Source organism: Apodemus sylvaticus, chromosome 1 (assembly GCF_947179515.1).
Source record: "Apodemus sylvaticus chromosome 1, mApoSyl1.1, whole genome shotgun sequence".
NCBI classification, from domain to species: Eukaryota; Metazoa; Chordata; class Mammalia; order Rodentia; family Muridae; genus Apodemus; species Apodemus sylvaticus.
Genome location: NC_067472.1, coordinates 106,836,438 through 106,856,836, shown reverse-complemented (window position 1 = coordinate 106,856,836; position 20,399 = coordinate 106,836,438). Strand labels below are relative to the sequence as shown.

General features: G+C 46.4%; 1 protein-coding gene across 3 annotated transcripts in view; it reads right to left on the bottom strand.

The window, feature by feature from the left end:
- Uvrag (UV radiation resistance associated) overlaps positions 1–20,399 on the bottom strand; it is a 257,422-nt gene that overhangs the window by 196,051 nt on the left and 40,972 nt on the right. For all 3 annotated transcript variants that reach the window (XM_052158118.1, XM_052158124.1, XM_052158130.1), the window contains 2 exons: positions 18,502–18,663; positions 8,299–8,373 (listed from right to left, as the gene is read on the bottom strand). In XM_052158118.1, coding sequence (XP_052014078.1) covers positions 8,299–8,373; positions 18,502–18,663 — 237 coding nt within the window. The remainder of the gene's footprint in view (positions 1–8,298; positions 8,374–18,501; positions 18,664–20,399) is intronic.

Below are 20,399 nucleotides of genomic sequence, written 5' to 3'. Positions count from 1 at the left end.
TTCAAAGCCCTGCCCCTGCCTGAAACAGCAGAGTGTTAAGTATGGTTCCGAAACAAGCTCACCCGTGTTTACATGGTCAGATACCAAGATGTGTTAGAGTAACACAGGCAGCAGGCAGACAGACAGCCCTGAGCATAGGCAGCAGACAGACAGCCCTGAGTGTTTATCCCGTCTATGTTTCGTCTATTGGTGTCTGTGCGTGCACACAGACACAAATGATGACTAACTGAAATATGTAGAAAAACAAGTTTGAAAAGTTCTCCAATTTTTCAGGGCTGAAGAGATAGCTCAGCAGCTGAGAGCCTCTTACTGCTCTGTTAAACGACCCAGGTTCAATTCCCAGCCCCACTCAGTAGCTCATAACCATCTATAACTCAAGTTCCAAGTGTGCACTTACATACAGACAGATAAAACATTTCTATTCACAAAAAAAGAAACGGTTTCTCAACTTTTTAAAAGCCTGAGCAGAAATGATCCACTGCCCAGCTCTGTGTCACTCAGACACAGGCTGAACTTAAGACAAAAATGCCAACTTCTAAGTCCTCTGCTGTGTACTATCAGGTTGGATGCACTCTGCCATCTAATTACACACAGTGCCTGATGACCAGGAGCAAACAGGCACTGTTCAATCTCTCAGTCCTAGAAGGGTGATTAAATGAAAACCTCTTCGCTTTTCCAGGTTCCAGCACCACCCACCACCACCACCACCCTGTCCACTTCAGTGACTGCAAGGCAAAGAAGATGCCAACAGTGCTCCTCACAGGTAAGGAAATAAAGCACAGAAGAAATTCCAAAAAGAAATGGAAAGATAAAAAGGATAGCAACTACCTTTCCCCAGGTTACAGGGCAGAATGAAGAAAGGAGTCTAAAAGGAGGCAGAGTCGCGCTCCGATCCCCATGTCTGCAACTTCTCACCCTCTTACCTGGCCTGCTCTTCTCACGGAGAAGAAGAGAGTGCACACTTCACTGCACACACTCCTGACCCTAGTATTAGAGACAGGATTATGACTGTTGTGTACCCTAAAAAGGGAGACAGACCCTCCAAAAGATTATAAGAAGCTGGCACAGTTGCCCACAGAGGTCTGTCTGTCCAGAAGCGTCTAAAGTGAAGAACAAAAGCATCAACCCTGCACGGAGGTGGGAGGTGGGGGAGTCATGGTGTAGAAAGTCACTTGATCTCTGTGCTTCAAACGCACATCACCCTAAGCGGAGCTGCCCTGCCCTTCTTGGTGACTGCTGGAGATTACGTAGAGGCAAGTCCTCACAGACTCAAGTATACAGTGATTCTATTACCCTCTCCACAGATGTGCCGATCATATCATCACAGCTGCGTCTCAGTTATCATCTATAGCATGGGGCTGACTGGCACACAAGCCCAAGAGGCCAGGAGGCTCCCTTTCTTTATTTATGAAATGAAGGCACTAGGCTAGATAACTATAATAGTGTATACTTTTTTTCTTTTTTCCTTTTTAAGGCAGGATCTTATGACAAAGCCCATGCTGGCTTTGAGTGTGAGCCCCTCCTGCCTCGACCTCCCAACTGCTGAGATCACAGGTGCATGCTGCCATGCCTGGCTCCCTGAAGTAAACTAGAATTTCTTGACTTTTCAAATGCGGCACCTAACACTAAGGCTAAGTGACTGGTCAATAAGCCTCTCAATAAGCACTGTTTGAGACCAAAGCTGGGCTGTAAGTCAGAGCTCCTACACTTCGACTCAAAACAGATGTGAGGTTTGCTCTGGCCCCTCAGCCCCTCAGTCGACCTCAGCCTCACCATCTACTCGAGATGATCATTTATGTGACTAGATGACCATTTATGTGACTACGTGTGGGAAACTCAGTAAGTTTCAATGTCAATCTATGTTTCTTTCATTTGAAAGATGTTGATCCTTTTAACTTGAATTCCATTCCTGGTCCAATTTTCTTTTCACTAAAGTGAGAAAGCAGCACCACCTACTGGATAGCTATGGGTACTGACTGCTTTTGCAGTTTTTGGCACGAAAAGAAAATTCTGCAGTCTAAATTTCTTACACTCTGTCAAAGCCAGATAATTTAAGTGTCCCAACAGGGTAAGTTAGATAAAACTAAATACCACAAGGTTAAACTCAGGGGAGTTAGGCTGGAAGAGATACCTCCCTATCAAAACTTTAATTCCCAAACTGTGATAGTCCTAAACAAAGCTGCTATACCTACATTCACTGGGCAGGCGTGCCAGGCCTGGGCTGGGAACACCAGGACAGTATGGTGGAGAGCACTCACTTCTCATTTGCTGCAGAGATCTGCACACATGCCTGCCTCCTCATACACACTACCGTGCTCAACTGAACCCCGTCAGCTGGGGGCTGATGTCCAGAAGGTTTCCTGCACTTATGGATAAGAAAACAGTCAGTTTTCCCAGGGTTTCCTCAGTCAGCAGCAGTCAGTTCAAGGTGAAATCCACAGCGGTCTGACTCCAGAGCCTGGCCTTCTTACGTTCCTGGACACAGCAGACAGCAGCCTCCTGGAAGAGCAGCTGCCAAAGGGAAACCCAGGCCAGGGGAGCCGGCCTGCACACACTGCAGGCCAAGTCCTGGATACAAATCTGAAGAGCTGCAAGCACATTGCCAAGCCGATGTCATCTGCCATCCTCCTGATGCAGTTCGTCCATCCGTCTGTCTGTCCATCAGCCACTACCCAGGCACAGTCCTCCAGCCCCACATTCCTGGGGTCTCCGACAGTTGGTCAAAACCTACCTATGTCATCCAGACCCATGAAACTCATGTCCAAGATACCAGGGCCTGGAATATATGCATACTGTCTTTAACACACACACACACACACACACACACAAAATGATTGTTCATCTGTATTTTACATTCTTTAGTCCCACCATACTTACACAGTAAGTATGCAGTAGGTGCTGGGGCAGTGAACAGAGAGTTGGAGGGGAGAGTAGCTTCAAGTTTCTCCTAAAGTTCTGGAGTTTCTTTTCCATCTCCTTTGTCTCTACCTTAGCCTGGAGCCCCCTCTCCTGGCTCAGCCACTGCCTTGTGGGCCTGGGTCTGTTATTCTGTACACTTCTAGCTCTGTTCCAGAATGCTCACTGTTGTGTTTGGTAGCTTTAGCTAAGTCTCTATATTTCTTTGACTTAGCCAATTTTGCTTTTTGTTTGGTGTAGGAGACATTTTTTTATCTAGATTTTTTAAATTAAAGATTTATTTATGTATAGACATAATACATAAATAAATGTATTATGCAGGTATGCCTGTATGACAAAAGAGGGCATCAGATCCTAGTATAGATGGTAGTGAGCCACCATGTGGTTGCTGGGAATTGGCCTCAGGACCTCTGAAAAAGCAGTCAGTGCTCTTAAACTGCTAAGCCATCTCTCCAGTCTAGAGACAGTCTTAATCTATTCACCAACAGTCACAATGATTGTCATGTCCTAAAAAAAAAAAAAAAAAAAAAAAAAAAAAAAAAAAAAAGATTGCAACCATGCTCTCTGGGGCTGAAGAAACTGTTCTGGCTAAAGACCAGAGTTCAATGTCCAGCACGGCCATCAGGTGGCTCACGCCATCTGCAAGTCTGGCAGCAGGGTGCTGCACACAGCCAGTCTCTGTAGGGACCTGTGCATGTACACACACACACACACACACACACACAGCCTCTGTAGGCACCTACACTCATACACACAGACACAAAATCAAAAGTAATACAAATAAATCTTTTCAGAGGACGCTTTAAAGCTTCAGCTGATCTTGTCAGCTCCTTTGAAAGTTGCTAAAGAATTCTAAATTGACAAAGCTAATTAACTGGAGAACCATGGAGTGAAATGTAACACACATTACAAGCACACACCCAATAAACATTTCCTAATCATCTGGTTCTGAATTCCAGCTCTGTTATTTGCCTGCTGTGCAATCTTAGGAAAGCTACTTAATCTCTCTGTACCAGTTTCTCTTCTATAGATGAACAACTGTGGAGTTGAAACACAGTAAAGATATAAAGTGTTTGCTGCCTGGTAGAGAATTAGGTGCTCTCTAAATATTAGTTATTAAATGCTCACTAAATATTAGTTACTGCTACTACTGCTAGGGTTAGCTATTCATTCCATGCTCCGAAGCTTCCACAAAGAGCAAAATTTCCCAGTCCACATCTCGAGAGAGCCCCACAATCCCTTGGGCTGTAGCTCTCTCCTCCTCGGCAGCTGTTGGCCGGGCATGCGTGGCTCAGCTCGTCCCGGCTGCCCCACCATGGGGAACTGTCAGCACATACACGGCACTGCCTGGCTCCGAGGACCAGGCTCTGTCTATGTCAGGACAGCTTCATTTCCACTTGCTCTGCTATTTAGGAGGGAAGAGGATCTGGTCAAGAGGAAATGCACACAAGCCTTCTTAGTTAAGGCAAGCTTTTAGTCAAAGTTAAACAACATTTGCCAGTCAGTTGTATCTGTTCTCAAGCCACCTTCTCAACTCCACTTCCTGTCACCCATCTTGTCTGAACTTGTTCAAAACTCCCAAGCAGAAGGAGAAGCCGGGCACTGGTGCTTACCCCAACCCTCACCAACTGTGCGTCTCTGGCCATGGAGCTCTTGAGGGTTTAACTACAATGGCAGGTACCACAGATTGCTTGGTAGACACTGGCTCCCAACGCTACCACCTCCTCTGATGTCAAGACTCTATGAGATGAAGAGTCAGGGACCAGCTACAGGGTGAGCCACCCTCCCTCCCACACCAGGACAGTCAGCCTTAGCATGGCAGCCAGCCAGCAATGGCAGCCTCTCAAGTCTCTGACTTAATCTCGAACATTTTTACTAAGCAAATACCATGTCCCAAGAATTGTGGTGGGAGTGGAGGGTCCAGCATTGCTTATGTCAGTCTGACACTACAAGGCTTACAGATGGTGAAGGGCAGGCCTCTGGACAGAGGGAGAAGGGCAGGCCTCTGAACAGAGGGAGAAGGGCAGGCCTCTGGACAGAGGGAGAAGGGCAGGCCTCTGGACAGAGGGAGAAGGGCAGGCCTCTGGACAGAGGGAGAAGGGCAGGCCTCTGGACAGAGGGAGAAGGGCAGGCCTCTGGAACAGAGGGAGAAGGGTAGGCCTCTGGACAGAGGGAGAAGGGCAGGCCTCTGGACAGAGGGAGAAGGGCAGGCCTCTGGACAGAGGGAGAAGGGCAGGCCTCTGGAACAGAGGGAGAAGGGCAGGCCTCTGGACAGAGGGAGAAGGGCGGGCCTCTGGACAGAGGGAGAAGGGCAGGCCTCTGGAACAGAGGGAGAAGGGCAGGCCTCTGGACAGAGGGAGAAGGGCAGGCCTCTGGAACAGAGGGAGAAGGGCAGGCCTCTGGACAGAGGGAGAAGGGCAGGCCTCTGGAACAGAGGGAGAAGGGCAGGCCTCTGGACAGAAGGAGAAGGGCAGGCCTCTCATAGAGGGAGAAGGGCAGGCCTGGAACAGAGGGAGAAGGGCAGGCCTCTGGAACAGAGGGAGAAGGGCAGGCCTCTGGAACAGAGGGAGAAGGGCAGGCCTCTGGAACAGAGGGAGAAGGGCAGGCCTCTGGAACAGAGGGAGAAGGGCAGGCCTCTGGAACAGAGGGAGAAGGGCAGGCCTCTCGATAGAGGGAGAAGGGCAGGCCTAGAACAGAGGGAGAAGGGTAGACCTCTGGGCAAAGGGGTAAGGGCAGGCCTCTGGACAGAGGGAGAAGGGCAGGCCTCTGGACAGAGGGAAAAGGGCAGGCCTCTGGACAGAGGGAGAAGGGTAGGCCTCTGGATAGAGGGAGAAGGGCAGGCCTCTGGACAGAGGGAGAAGGGTAGGCCTCTGGATAGAGGGAGAAGGGTAGGCCTCTGGACAGAGGGAGAAGGGTAGGCCTCTGGACAGAGGGAAAAGGGCAGGCCTCTGGACAGAGCGGTGGATCTGGTGGAGGAAATCTGGAAGATGTTCAGGTACTAAAGGAACTCAGAAGATGACGATGGGAATAAAGGGGGAGGGGAGACTTTTAGAGTTGGAATTTGGAAAGATGCCACCTAGCATAAATCCGTTTGCTAAAGTATGGAAGACAATTGTTCTGTCCTTGGCTTACTTAACTACTGCATCTCCTTAAAAAATGAAGCAGTAGGAACAACCAAGCGCACAAGTTCACAGAGATGGGCGGGCAGGGAGAGAGCAGAGAGCTAGGACCCCAGAAACCCAGCTGCGTGCTCTTCACTTTGCCACGGGCCTCTTGGTCACGCCACTGCCCACTTCTCCCACTCGGCCTCTCACAGTTGGGGTAATCCAGCCTGGGCTACTCAGTCCTTCTTCGCTGTTGTACTGCCGATTGCTAGCCTGTGTCACACACATCCATGACATTACTGACTTTGCTATCGCCCCACATTTACAGTTCAGTTCTCTCTCAGGTTCAGGGATCCAGAGGGCTACTTGCCGTCAATGGGGGGGGGGGGGGTCCTAAAGGCACTGTACACGCCTGTAGCCATCTTACCTCAGGATCTGTGCTCTTCCACCCGGTCCCACCCCACCATGTACCAAAGCGTCCTGTGGCTATCACCTTTTTTCTATCCAGTTACTTTAAGCCAGAAATCCAAAGTCACCCTTGACATCTCTTTTTTTCCTTTTACCTCAAATCCTAGTGATTTTCTCTCCTAAAACCCCAACTCTATCTATCTGGGTATGTGGCTCAGTGGTAAAGAGCTTGCTGAGCATGGGCCTGGGCGTCATCCGTCGTCCCTACCCTGCCAGGTCCATTCCAAATTGTCATCTCTTGCCCATGGCACTGCAAGGTCCTTCTCACTGTCTCTTCACTTTAAGCCTGGGACTACTCTCTCCTCCCTTCAGACCCTAAGACTCACCTGGTGCCGTCCACCCCGTGGCTTTACAAGCTCAGCTCCTCTCCTGGAAAGCTGTCAGCATTCGGCACCCACGCCTTTCCACACACGGTCTTCTATTCATAATCTGGATTATAACTTTAGCAACCAAGGAACACTTTTCTCGTGGGACCAGTACAAGCCAGTCTTGAATTCTGGGGCCGTGGCCAACCTCCTGCCTCAGCCAGGCAGCTGGACGAGAGGTGTGTGCCTTTCCTGCACCCAGCCCTCCTTCACCACTCCGCTCTCCTCTCCTGGACTGAAGACAGGAAACAACCCTGGGCAGGCACTCAGGAGGACAGACAGGGCACCCAAGTGTGGCATCCACACCAGAGATTATGAACAACAGGGTTTCTGAGCAAAAGCAATGTGAGGACTTTACAAAAGCGGAGGCTGTCCTGGTTTGGTTGGTTGGTTTCGTTTCCTTTTTGGTAAAACTCATCAGAGTGGGGAAAGAAGACTGGGGCAGTAACTAACAGCTCAGCTCAGCCACTCTCTAGACCCTCTGGAGTCCATCCTCCCAGTCGGTTCCCACACTCTGATACGGAGAGAACAAAACCACTGTGGTTTTTAAATAGGATAACAATGCTGATTCCCTGTCCCAGGGATGCTCACAGAAGGTCCTTGCTAAGAACGGGCTCTGCCTCTCCTTCCTATCTTCCTATCACCTTTAGATGCAGAGACAGCAATGGCTACTACACAGCTTCAATTTTAGTTTCTTTCTCTCTTTGGGACAGGATCTCACTGTATACATCAGGCTGATCTGGACCTTTCTATGTAGACCAGGCTAGCCTCAAACTCAAAAGGATTCACCTGCCTCTGCTTTCCACTTGCTGGGATTAATGGTGTGCATGACTATGGCCAGCATAATTTGGGTTTCTTGGGCTTACTGAGAATGATAAAACAACTGAACACTTCCATCAAACGCTTCCACTTAGACAAAAGTCGCCATGCCTATTTTGGGGAGAGGGCAGGACTGGAGATGGAGATCTGGGCTTCCAGTGTGGTGAGTAGCCCACTCCCCACCCCCCACCCCTGCCCTGCTGAGCAACAAACCCATATCCTCTTTGCATCTTGAGACAGGGCCTAACAAGGCCTCCTAGGCTGGCCTTGAACTCACTCTCAACCTTGTAATCCTCCTGCTCCACACAGCCTTCTCAGTGGCTAGGATTGCAAGCCTATACCACCACACCCAGCTCACAAGCTCTTAGTCCCCAGGGAATTATATAGAGAACAGCCAGCTCAGGTTTCCCTCTGAGAAAATAAGATCAAGATTTAGAACTGATTTCTCAGGATGCTTGTGTGTCCTGCCCAACACGTTCTCCCTACAGAAGGCCACCCCGAACAACAGGCTCACAGTGACACTTGCAACACGCCTCTGACTGCTCGGTTCTTCTCAGGAGTCTGGGTTCTCAGGAGCACGGCACCTGCACTACCCAAAACTCAGAACACTGGGAGACTCTTCTTACCTTGTGTTCAAACGGAGCACCATAGTAGCCATCGTTCAGCCCAAAAATGATTTCATTCTGGTTGCGGGCATGGATCTAAGAAAGGAGGAAAGCATACTATTAGTTGATCTTATTCCAGATGTCAGAGCATAACGGCTATAATTTCCATGCCAACAAACAGGCCGGCTCTATCTAAACAAAGGGACAGCAGAGAAATCGGGTTTCAAAGGCCAGTGAGTGTCAGAGGGACAGTCCATCCAGCTTTAGTCAAAAGCCTCACAAACACCACATGAGTGATCGTTGCCAACATTGTTAACTTGTGATAGAACAGTTACTCCTGAAGGACGGGGGACAGACAGACAGGGGACAGCAGCAAACCACAGGAAAAAAACAAACAAACAAAAAAAAAAAACAACTCTTCAAATGATTTAAAATTATGAGTCAGATTAGCTTTTACTTTCTGGTCTTTTTGAGATCAACTGCCCTGTGCTGACCCAACCTCACCTGCAAGGCCAGAAGGATATAACTTGTAAGGATTAAAGAACAGGGACTGGAGATGGCTCAAGGCTTAAGAACACTGGCTGCTCTTGTAGAGGAGCTGGATTCCATTGCCACAAGCCATGCGAGCTGACTGACTATAGCTCTTGACCCAGAGAATCCAACCTCCTTCTGCCCTCCATGAGCACAAAACACACATGGTACACAGACACACAACGGTCAGAACACCCACACACAGAAAGTAAAAATAAATCTCTTTTAAAAATAGATTTAAAAATAGTGAGACACAGTGATACAGACCTATAATCCTAACTCTGTGGTAAGGGAGCAAAGGCAGGAAGATTATAAGTTCAAGGCCAGCCCATGCTTCATTGTGAGACCCTGTCTCAAAAAATAGGGGCAAGGGGAAGGAAAAAGAACTGAGATCTAAAATAATGAAATCTCAACTATGAAATGAACACCCAAATTTATTTCTTTCATCAGAAAGAACTGTAGTCTTAAAAAAAAAAAAAAGCCCTGCTTTTGAAATGAAGAATTAAAGTGAAGAATTACAAAAGGGTGAAAACATGGGCTTCCCGTGAGGGACGCCTCATGGAGAGACCAAGCAGCCAGTGCCATCCAGCAGCACACAGCTCCAAGCACGAGGGCCTGGCCACCACACCCGCCACCATACCGCCTCCTCTGTCCCCCGCCTCTTCTGATTCCCTCAGCTCAAAGTGAAGAATCAGGTTCTGGGCCCGCTCTCAACTTCTCTTCTCTGGTTAACTCTAACTCATTCTTCCAGATGTACTTGGGACCAACATCACCTAACTGTGAGTGAAGAATTCTATTTCCTGACAGCAAAGTTCCCACAACACACTCGTGGAGTATTTACCTCTGTGCATTCTATCTCGGGCTATAAAATGAACCTTAAGAAAGAAAGTTCCAAGCACTGACACCATAGAAATGACCTTCCCTAAACTTAGTAGAATTAAAGAAGACATCAACCACAGGAAGATGTCCAGGAAATCCATAAATATTTAAAAGTTAATAGTATACCTTTATGCTCAATGGAGAAATAAAAGATACATTTGAAAATATTTGGAGCTGAATACAGCAAGGGGAAATTTCTGGATGATGCCTAAAGCAATGCTTAGAAAAGAATTACTAAATGCTTACTCTAAGGTTAGAAGTAAATTCTCAAATCAGGAATTCCGTTCTCCTAAGAACTAAATAAAGAATAACCAGGAAAGTCCACAGCAAGCAAAACAGTGGCCATGATGAGATGAAAACAGACAGATGGATCTGAAATAATAAAGATGATGAATGCACACACACTCTTAAGGTCAGTAAACTGAAAGTCACTAGTGACGGTCACGAGGGGAAGAAAACAGAAGACACCAGGCGCAGAACACTGCTGAAGGATTAGTAAGGACTGTGGACAGCTCTATACCAATGTACATAAAGCCTCAGATGAAACAGGCAACTTTCAAAGAAAATCCATCAGTCCCACTGAGGGAGCCCTGCATCAGAGACAGTAAGTCCCACTTCAAAACTCCCACAAAGAAATCTTAACACCCAGATGGTCCCATTGAAAAATTCTGTCAAGCGTGTGTAGAACAGTAAAAAATTTATAAACAACTCCTCCAAAAACCAGAAGCAGACATGCTGCAGCCCATATGAGACCAGCCTGGCCTGCACCAGACCAGCAAACATGTACACTGCTAAGGAAAGGTCAAGTCACTCTCGGGAATGAGAGATTGTTTTCTTTAACAAAATAGTAACAAATCAAATCTGTCAGTATATATAAAAAAAAAAAGCCCGACGTGTATGATATAAAACTTCAATACACATGTAAAGGAGAATGCGCTATATCTAAGAAGGGTTTGTGTCAGAATACAACCCAAAGTAACAAAGTCAACATCACTTAAGGCTAGAACTGCTCACATTAAGAGCAAGAAGAAATTTCTTTAACCTGATAATAATATACTTAATAGTGAAAGGCTGAATAATCTGATAATAGTATACATAATAGCCAAAGCTGAATGTTTCCCCCTCCGAGATAAGGCTGAAAGAAAAAGAAAAACAAAGATTTGCCCCTCATGAATTTTTACTGAACAGTGTACTGAAGGTAGTAGCAATTAAATAAGAACACTCCCCAAAAGATGTAAAGAAGTACATTTAAGATGGGTGTTTAAATGTGCAGTGATCCTCTCACTGGCTCAGGTATTGGAACACTTGGTCCCCAGATGGTGATGGTGATGCTGATGCTGATGCTGATGGAGAGGCGGGGAAACCTTAACAAAATGGAGCCTGCTAGAGGAGGTGAGTGGCTAGGGCGGGTCTTGAGGTTTGGGGAGGGGACATTTCCTATTCATCTCCCTTTGATTCCTGCCTGTTCTGCAGTGTGTGTATCTGCAAATGAGCACACAAGTGTCTGCAGGTCCAAGGTCAACATCAGATGTCTGCCTCAGACTTTCTCCACCTGATGTTCTGAGGCAGGGTCTCTCACAAGACCCAGAGCTTGCCTGCTCAGACAGGGTGGCTGAGCAGTCAATTCCAGGGACCTTATCTTAGCATCCCAGAGTTGGCTTATAGATCGGCACTATAGGTGTGGCTTTTACATAGGTCTGCAGAGTTTAAGCAGGTCCTTGGCTCAGCAGATAAAAGAACTGACTACTCTTCCAGAGGTCATGAGTTCAAATTCCCAGCAACCACATGGTGGCCCACAACCATCTGTAATGAGATCTGATGCCCTCTTCTGGTGTGTCTGAAGACAGCTACTGTGTGTGTGTGTGTGGACCTTACTGACTGAGCCACCTCTAAAACAGCATCAATTTAAATTTGCATAAAAAGATGGGAATATATAGATAGAAATCTAATATGTGAGACCTGTAGGCTGAAAACTACAAAGTCCTAGTAAATGAAAAAGCTTTTCATAAATGAACAGATATATCATGCCTACAGAACAAAAGACTCATTAGTCCTCAAACTTGCTTTGATTTAATACTTATTAAAATACCATTAAAAATATATATAGAAGACAAAAAAAACTTACAATAGCCAAAATAATTTTGGTTGTGTTTTCATTTTTATAAAGCTAATGTCTTGACTGATAGTTTTGACTGACAGTTTAGAACCAAAAAGGCATGAATAAAAGAACAAAGCCAAGGGATGGGGACCGACACCCAGGGCATACTGTAAGACTCCTGTAGTCAAGACAGACACACACATCAGTGAGTCAGAGTCCAGAAACAAGGTTCACACAAATGATGTTCAACAACGATGTCAAAGAAAGGGTAAGAGAATGCGTGTGAGTCATAGGAGAGCTGCTTGTGGGAAAAGGGAACCAACAAGAGGGGTGTGGGGGTGAGAGGGCAGCTGAGGAGGGGGTGATAAAAACAGTACAAAAAGGAAGGTGTGTGTGTGTGTGTGTGTGTGTATGTAAATATGCTGTAATGTGACCCACCACTATGGATGACTTACAATGTAATTATAGGAAAAAACCCAACACAAGAATCCCAAAGGTTCAATGGAGAAATAGTAGCCTTTACAACAGAGTACAGAGCTATTACTCATTCATCTGCAGAACAATGGCCTTTGTATTTTTATAAATGTTAACTCAAAATGAATACCTGCAAGCCAAGCACAGTGACCCACATGTGTAATCTGAGTACCTGGGAGTTGGAGACAGGAGGATCAGGAATTCAAGTCAAGCCTCAACTACACAGAACAAGCTCAAAACCACCCTAGTCTACATGAGACCTTGTTTCAATAAACAAAAATCAAAAATATCAACTCAGGGGCTAGACAGAAGGCTGAGCAGTTAAGAGAAAGTGCTTCTCTTACAGAGGCCTCGAGTTCAGTTCCTTGTGCCCATGTCAGGTGGCTTGCAACCACCTGTAATTCTAGTTCAGTTCAAAAGGTTTCCATAAACTCTCTGGCCTCTGTGGGCATCTGTACTCACATACACACACCCACTGGCAGACATACGTACCAGTGTACACACAATTTAAAAATAAAAATAAAAGTCTGGGCAGTGGTGACACATGACTTTTATCGTAGCCCTCAGAAGGCAGAGGGAGGGGAATCACTGTGAGTTCAAGCCCAGCCTGGTCTACAAAAAAGTTTCAGGACAGCCAGAAATACTCAGGGAAACCCTGTCTCAGATAGATAGATAGATAGATAGATAGATAGATAGATAGATAGATAGATAGATGGATGGATGGATGGATGGATGGATGGATGGATGGATGGATGGATGGATAATTGCAAAATAATAACAAAAATGGACAAATATTAAACCTACAACTTCAACCAAAAAAAAAAATTTACAAAACAAATAGGAAAAAATGTTGGCAGCCTTAGGCTAGGCCATGCATCTTAGATGGAATTTTATAAGTTGATACAAGCAGACTTCATTGACTTTTTTTTAAAATGTGTTCTTTAAATGACACTATTAAGAAAAGGGAAAGGGAGCAGTGTAGGACTTTAATCCCAGCACTTGGACCTTTGAGTTCGAGGCCAGCCTGGTCTACAAAAAAGTTCCAGGACAGACAGGGCTATACAGAGAAACCCTGACTTCAAGCAAAAATAAAGAAAGAAATGAATAAGGAGGCAGCATGGCAGTATACACCTTTAGCCCAGAATTTGGGAGGAAGAGACAGAGGCAGGAAAACTTAAGTTCAAGGCCAGCCTGGTCTACATAGTGAGTTCCAGGACATGAAATACTCACACCCTGTTTCAAAAAGGAGGAAGGAAGGAAGGAAGGAAGGAAGGAAGGAAGGGAGGGAGGGAGGGAGGGAGGGAGGGAGGGAGGGAGGGAGGGAGGGAGGGAAGAATGGTAGGCCTACAGGACTGAAGAGATTAGATTGTTCACTGGCTGCTGTTCTAAAGGACCTGAGTTGGATTCCTAGCACCACACCCAAGTGGCAGATCCTACCATCTGTAACTCCAGTCCCAGGGATCCAGTTCCCCGTTCTGTCCTCTGCAGGTACTGCATGCATGTGGTACACAGACAGATATACACACAGGCAAAACATTCATAAACATTAAATAAAAATAAATGGGGCTGGTGAGATTGCTCAGTGATTAAGAGCACTGACTGCTGTCCTGAAGGTCCTGAGTTCAAATCCCAGCAACCAAATGGTGGCTCACAACCATCCGTAATGAGATCTGACACCCTCTTCTGGTGTGTCTAAAGACAACTACAGTGTACTTACATATAATAATAAATACATTTAAAAATAAATAAATCTTTAAAAAAAAAAAAGAGGGGGCTGGAGAGATGGCTCAGTGGTTAAAAGCAGTTGATCTGACAAAGGACCTGGGTCCAATACCTAGCACTCACATAATGGCTCACAACCATCTATAACCCCAGGTCCAGGGAATCCAAGAGGCACGCATGGTGCATATACATGCATACTAACAAAATATTTATACACAGAAAGTAAATAAGCAAAAAATCTTTAAAAAGAAAAAGAAAACAAAGACAGCAAAAATATCTGGAAAACACATATTTCATAAAGAACTAATACATGTACAATAAATATATAAGGAGTATTTTGCGTAGTGCATACATGTGTGTGCATTACCCGGAAGCCCAAGCCTGGTATCGTCTTTCTAGTACTCTCTACCTTATATATTGGATCTCTTACTGAATCCAGGACTTACTGGTTTGCTAGTCTAGCTAGCAGCTTGCTCAAGAGATGCTCATGTCTGCCTCCCTCACACAGGCTATCACGCACACCAGGGGTTTAATGAATTCTTGAAATCCAAAATCCAATCTACGCATCTGTGGGACAACTGCTTTAAGCTCTCTCATTAACCTTTATATAAAGAACTTTTACAAGTCAGTAACTAAACATTTAAACAACCGAGTAAAGAAGAACGAAAGAAGCTGGGCATGGTGGCGCACGCCTGTGATCCCAGCACTGGGGAGGCAGAGGCAGGTGGATTTCTGAGTTTGAGGCCAGCCTGGTCTACAGAGTGAGTTCCAGAACAGCCAGGGCTACACAGAGAAACCCTGTCTCGAAAACCAAAAAAAAAAAAAAAAAAAAAAAAGAATAATGAAAGATATAAACAAACACTACACACACACACACACACACACACACACACACACTATGGGAGGGGCAGGCATGGGGGAAGCAGGAGAGATTGGTTGGACTCATTAGGAAAATTTGAATTAAAATCACAGTGAAATGCTATTTTTTTGCTTGTTTTTGAGACAGAGTCTCTCTGTACAACCTTGACTGTTCTGGAACTCACTGTGTAGACCAAGGGGCCTTGAACTCAGAGACCTCAAGAGTGCCTCTGCCTACTAAGTGCTGGGATTAAAAGCATGTGCCACCACTCGGCAAAGTAACACTTTATACCCTTAAAAGGGCTAAAGCTTAAAAGACTAACAATAAAAAGAACATTACAAGTCCATAAAGGTAAGAAACAAGCAGAAATGCTACGCGCCACAGCTGGGACTGGAGGCCTTTACACTCACTTAGGGAAACCACATACAGTGACTTACCAGTTTCAACACACACTTATCCTAAGAGCAGACAATCACATTCTTGGGTGTTTACTCAAGAGAAATGACAACACACATCCACACAGAGGCCCACACTTAACCATTCACAGCAGCTTTATTCACCAGGTAGTTATTCAGCTCGCCTTACACAGTTCACTGAACCGTACGCTTTTATACTGCATTGCAGTTCAGTGCAGAGGATGGAGCCAGGCCTCGGACATGTGGGGCAAATGTGCCACCCCTGAGCTACACTCTGAGCCTCTGGTGAACTGATCGTACACACTTTACACCTCAATAAGCCTAAGGTAAAACCCAACACATCTGAAGTCATCCCTCCCTGACTCTGGGGCTGGTGTGAATACTTCTTCCACATGCTTCTAACTCTATTTAAAATGGTCTTCTGACTCTCTGGGTCCTTACCACTAAGAACAAGAACTGGTAGAAAGCACAACCATTCAATGAACCTAATTCTCATCACACCAATCCACATCAATGGGTTTCTCCTTCTCTACAGCTCTGTGAATCTACTACTCTAGTGTGTGCTGTGGCCTCTATTTCAGTCAAGGCTGGGTTCCCTAGGCTGATGAAAACTTTCTGGTTGGCTTAAAACACACTGTGCTCTGCCACCCCAGTGTGCTTCCCTGTATAGCCACCTTTCTAACTGCTGACTCTGGAATTAGCACATGACACACAAACACAGGCTGGTGTTTCCAGACCACTACCAAAGGCCTGCGTGAGTTAGGAAGCAAGGTGAAGGCCGTCTGCACAGCTGAAAGCTCCCTGTAGGCCTGGGGTCATGCCACAATGGGGCTCGCAGATGGCAGACTAACAAGTACCCAGCGTGCGCCCCCAGCCAACCAGAGAGAGAAGAGAAAGGTCTAAACTGAATGTCACTATCTGACAAGCTTTAGCTCGGCAGCTCTAAGGGTCAAGGACGAAAACACAGGCTGGGTCACACCTAGAATACTCCTAAGAGAACTTCCAAAAGACCGGCAGGGAAATACAAACAAAAATGAAAACGTCAAAGAGAAGAAACCCTTTTTGGAGACTAGAAGTTAGCAAAGGAAGGAAGAGGATGTCAAAGGCACAGCTCAGGTCACGACAGACTAGCATAGGGGGAAGCTCTGGCAAAACATGGCCTCACACCTGTGTGGAGCCTTGAAGAGATGAACTCAAAGGAATAGAAAGGTGGTGATCTGCTGGGGCTGGGACCCGGTGAGAGAAGAGACAGGTGTCCAATCAAAAACCTAAGGTTCAATTAGAAAGTCTGAGCAATCCATTGTGGGACTAGGCACACCGCACAGTGGGAGAGAAGCTGCAGCTTGCATAAGACCCTGGGTTTCATCTCAGGCACGTTATCACCATCACCATCATCGTAATCAATAAATAATCAAATAAAAGTCAAAGTATGGTAAACACTCTGAATGTGGCATGTTTTCCAATCTGAAAAAAGTCAAATTTAAATAGCTCCTTTCAAAAGAAGTATCAGAAAGTGCATACTAAACAAATATTACCAAAATATCAGGATGTTTATAAACAACCTACAGCTGACATCTTAGGGGAACTTTTAACAGTAGTAACAAGAGTGCCAAAGCGGAGCAGAGGGCTGCCTGCGCCTGCTCAGACGTGCCTCTCTGGCCAGCACAAGGAGGCATTCTTATGTTGGGCAGATCTGAACCCAAATCTTAATTAGCTTCACCCTACTAAGTGGTCTTAAACTCTCTCAAGCTTCAATTTTCCCAATGGGAAAAGAAGGGCAAAAAATATCAACCTTTGCAAAGTTGCTCTAAACATTAATTATAATAACGTCCATATGGGACAGTAAAAAGATTTCGTTTCATGTGCAGTTCCGACAGACTTCTGACACATCTGGAGCTGTTAGGAAGGATGATGGAATGACCTTGAGCTCAGTCAAGAGAGTTTCAGAGTAAGGAGCATCAATCACACGACAACAAAGGCAGTGCAGGGCTAGGACAGAAGGCACATCTGTCATCTCTGGCCTCAAGGTAAGAGCAGCTCTCCTGCCCGGGATGACACAGCCCTACAGTGGGTAGGGAGATCTTTGTTTCAACTGAATTTTCACAATCAGGGGAGAATATCCAGCAAGACTAAAGAAGCAAAAGGACTAAGGAAAATATATCAGACACACACACATATACACACACACACTCACATACTTACACACTCACACACACACACACAGGTGCACACAACACAGACATGTATGGACATACACACTAAGGTGCTTCTGAGTTTCTAGATTTTTTTCCTTTAGTCCTTTTTTACAGTCCAGTCTTCATCCCCCATACCTCTCCCCACCAAGAGGATGCCTGCATACACACCCCCACCTGACATCTCCACTCCACGGGGCCTCAAGTCTCTCGAGGGTTAGGTGCACCTTCTCTCACTGAGGCCAGCCCAGCAGTCCTCTGCTGTATATGTGTCAGGGCCTCCTATCAGCTGCTGTATGCTGCTGGTTGGTGGCTCGGTGTCTGGGCGATCCCAGGGGTCCAGGTCAGTTGAGACTGCTGGTCCTCCCATGAGGCTGCCCTTCTCCCCCTCAGCTTCTCCCAGCTTTCCCCTATTCAACCTCAGGGGACCCTGGCTTCCCTCCACTGGTTGGGTGCTAATGTCTACATCTGACTCTCTCCCCGCTTGTTGGGCCTCTCAAAGGGCAGCCATGCTAGGCTCCTGTCTGCAAGCACTGAGTTTCTAAAGTTAAAGGTCCTTTGTGTGTCTGTTACCTGGGTCTCACTCTAGCCCAGAATGGCCAGAAACTCACCCTAGACTGGCCTTAAAGTTGCTGAGATCCTATCTCAGCCTCCCTGTGCTAGGATTGCAGGTATGAGCCACCACACCTAGCTATGAGCTTTTTTGTAACTCAAATGTGGCAAAGTAAGTAACTTAAGTAAACACAGTATCACAAGACTTGTTTGTTGCTAGCCTGATTCTGTAAGAAGGCTCTTGCTAACCAGGAACTGTCTATAGACCAGACAGAACTCCAATTTAAGGCAATCCCCCTGCCTGTCCCTTCTGAGTACTGGGATCATATGCATGTGTTACCAAGTCTGGAAAGTTGTCTTTTTTTCCTTGTACTTACTTTTAATTTTTTTCTTTTTTAATAACATCTATCATAACTGAAATAGTAGAGGGGTGCATCAATAGAGCTAGACAGGTTAATTTGTAGAGGACAACCCCTTGAAACGTCACTCTGAAAACGTCACCTGTTGACCCAAGTACTTCAGCCCATCCAGGTAGACTTTCCACTCTATCAACAGCTGAAAGGCCTCTTCCTTTCCACCCCAAATCTTCACCACAAAGCAGGACACAGATGTATCCAGGCGGTCTGGCATTATTCCAAAGTCAAGACTCTTCCACGTTGGATTCTGTTGATGGAAATTAAAACATACTTTAGGAAGACTCTTAACTACTTAACAAGAATTCCCATTAGACAGTAGATCATTTTGTTTTCAATCTAAATGAGAGGCTGATGAGATGACTCAGTGGATGAGAGCATTGGCTCCTCTTCTGGGGGACCCAAGTTTAATCACCAGCACTCACAAGGCAGCTCTACCTCCAGTTCCAAGAGACTTGATGCCCTCTTGTGGCCTCTGCAGTCACCAGGCACACAAATGATATGCAGTTCATACATGCAGGCAAAACACCCACATACTTAAAAAGCTAAAATAAAAAAGAAAGACCAGAGCTGGCAGGGTGGCTCAGTGGGTAAGAGCATTTGCCACCAAACCTGACAACCTGGGTTCAATCCCTGGAAGCACATGACAGAAGAAGAGAAGCAACTCCTGCAAGCCTCTTGGCCTCCACAGGCATGCTCAGACCCCAGCTCCCTGACGTACACAAAATAAAAGCAGAAGTGGGGCAACAACGACACCCCTGGATTAGTCTGCTTATTAGAAGCACCGACCCTCATGACATGGCCTCATACAACACTTTCACTCGTGTATTCAGGAAAATACATGATTATTAAAAGCAAGCACAGACTAACACATGGATGCACAGCTGGTCACCATGCAGAGAATGAGAAATCGTGCTGCCCTCAGCTCTAACGGAACAGCTGTAGACACCCCTACCTCTCAAGCCCGGGGATTATAAAGGATGGAGGGTGGAGCTGCGGTCACACAGTATTTGCCAAGCACGTCGGAACCACTGCACACAAGCTCTCACTGCAGTTGTGACTGCATGCACAGGACTTCACAAGATCAAGCTGGTGGGAGGGGCTCATTAAGTTCTGCCCCAAGCTGAGGAGTTAGGCACCTGGTAATTGATAGCTACTGGGGTTGGAAGAATGAGCTTTCTTCAGGGATAGGGGAGGAGAAGGGGACGAGGGTGTGTATGTGATCAAACCATATTACACGCGTGCATAACATTCACAATCAATGGGGGGGGGGCAGGAGCATATAAACCATGCCCCCAAAGGATCCCCAACTTAAATCTGCATTTAAAACTGGAGATGTAGCCCAACAGTAGGGTGGTTGCCTGGCATGTGCATGGCCCTGGACGCCATCCCCAGTACCGTATAAACAGAAATAATCACACTGGAACAGTGTGAAGACCAGCAACAGAAGGTTACACATACACGCACACACAAAAAAAAAAAAAAAACCAAAAATCTCTAAGAAAGCAGAGAAGACACCGGAGAGCACAGGAGCACAAATAGGATTTCAGCTGATGAACCTTGGGAATTCAGGCAAAGGGAATGTTTCACCAGCACTCAGAGGTGTGAGGCAACAGGCATGAGCTGGGACCAAAGAGCAACTGCTCCTGCTGGAGCCAAAGGAAGGCTCCCAGGCCACGGCTGGGCTGGGCGGCGGGCCCTCGCTATCACCCCCTGAAGCGCACGGTGTCTTGCCAGGCGGTGGTGTTCCGGTCTCTATAACTGAAGCCCCTGAGGCAGTGGACGGTGGGGCCCAGGCACGTAGCCTAGTCACGTACTTTCTACTGCACTGCCCTCCCCTCTCCTCTCTGACACAGGAAGTTAAATGACTCCCTGCCATTCCACCGCTGCGGTCTGGGCTGACGATGCTCATTCATCCATCCTAACCCACGTTTCTAATGATAACCTCTCTGCAGAGCTCAGTGGTCAGCCAGCGACTGTTGAGAC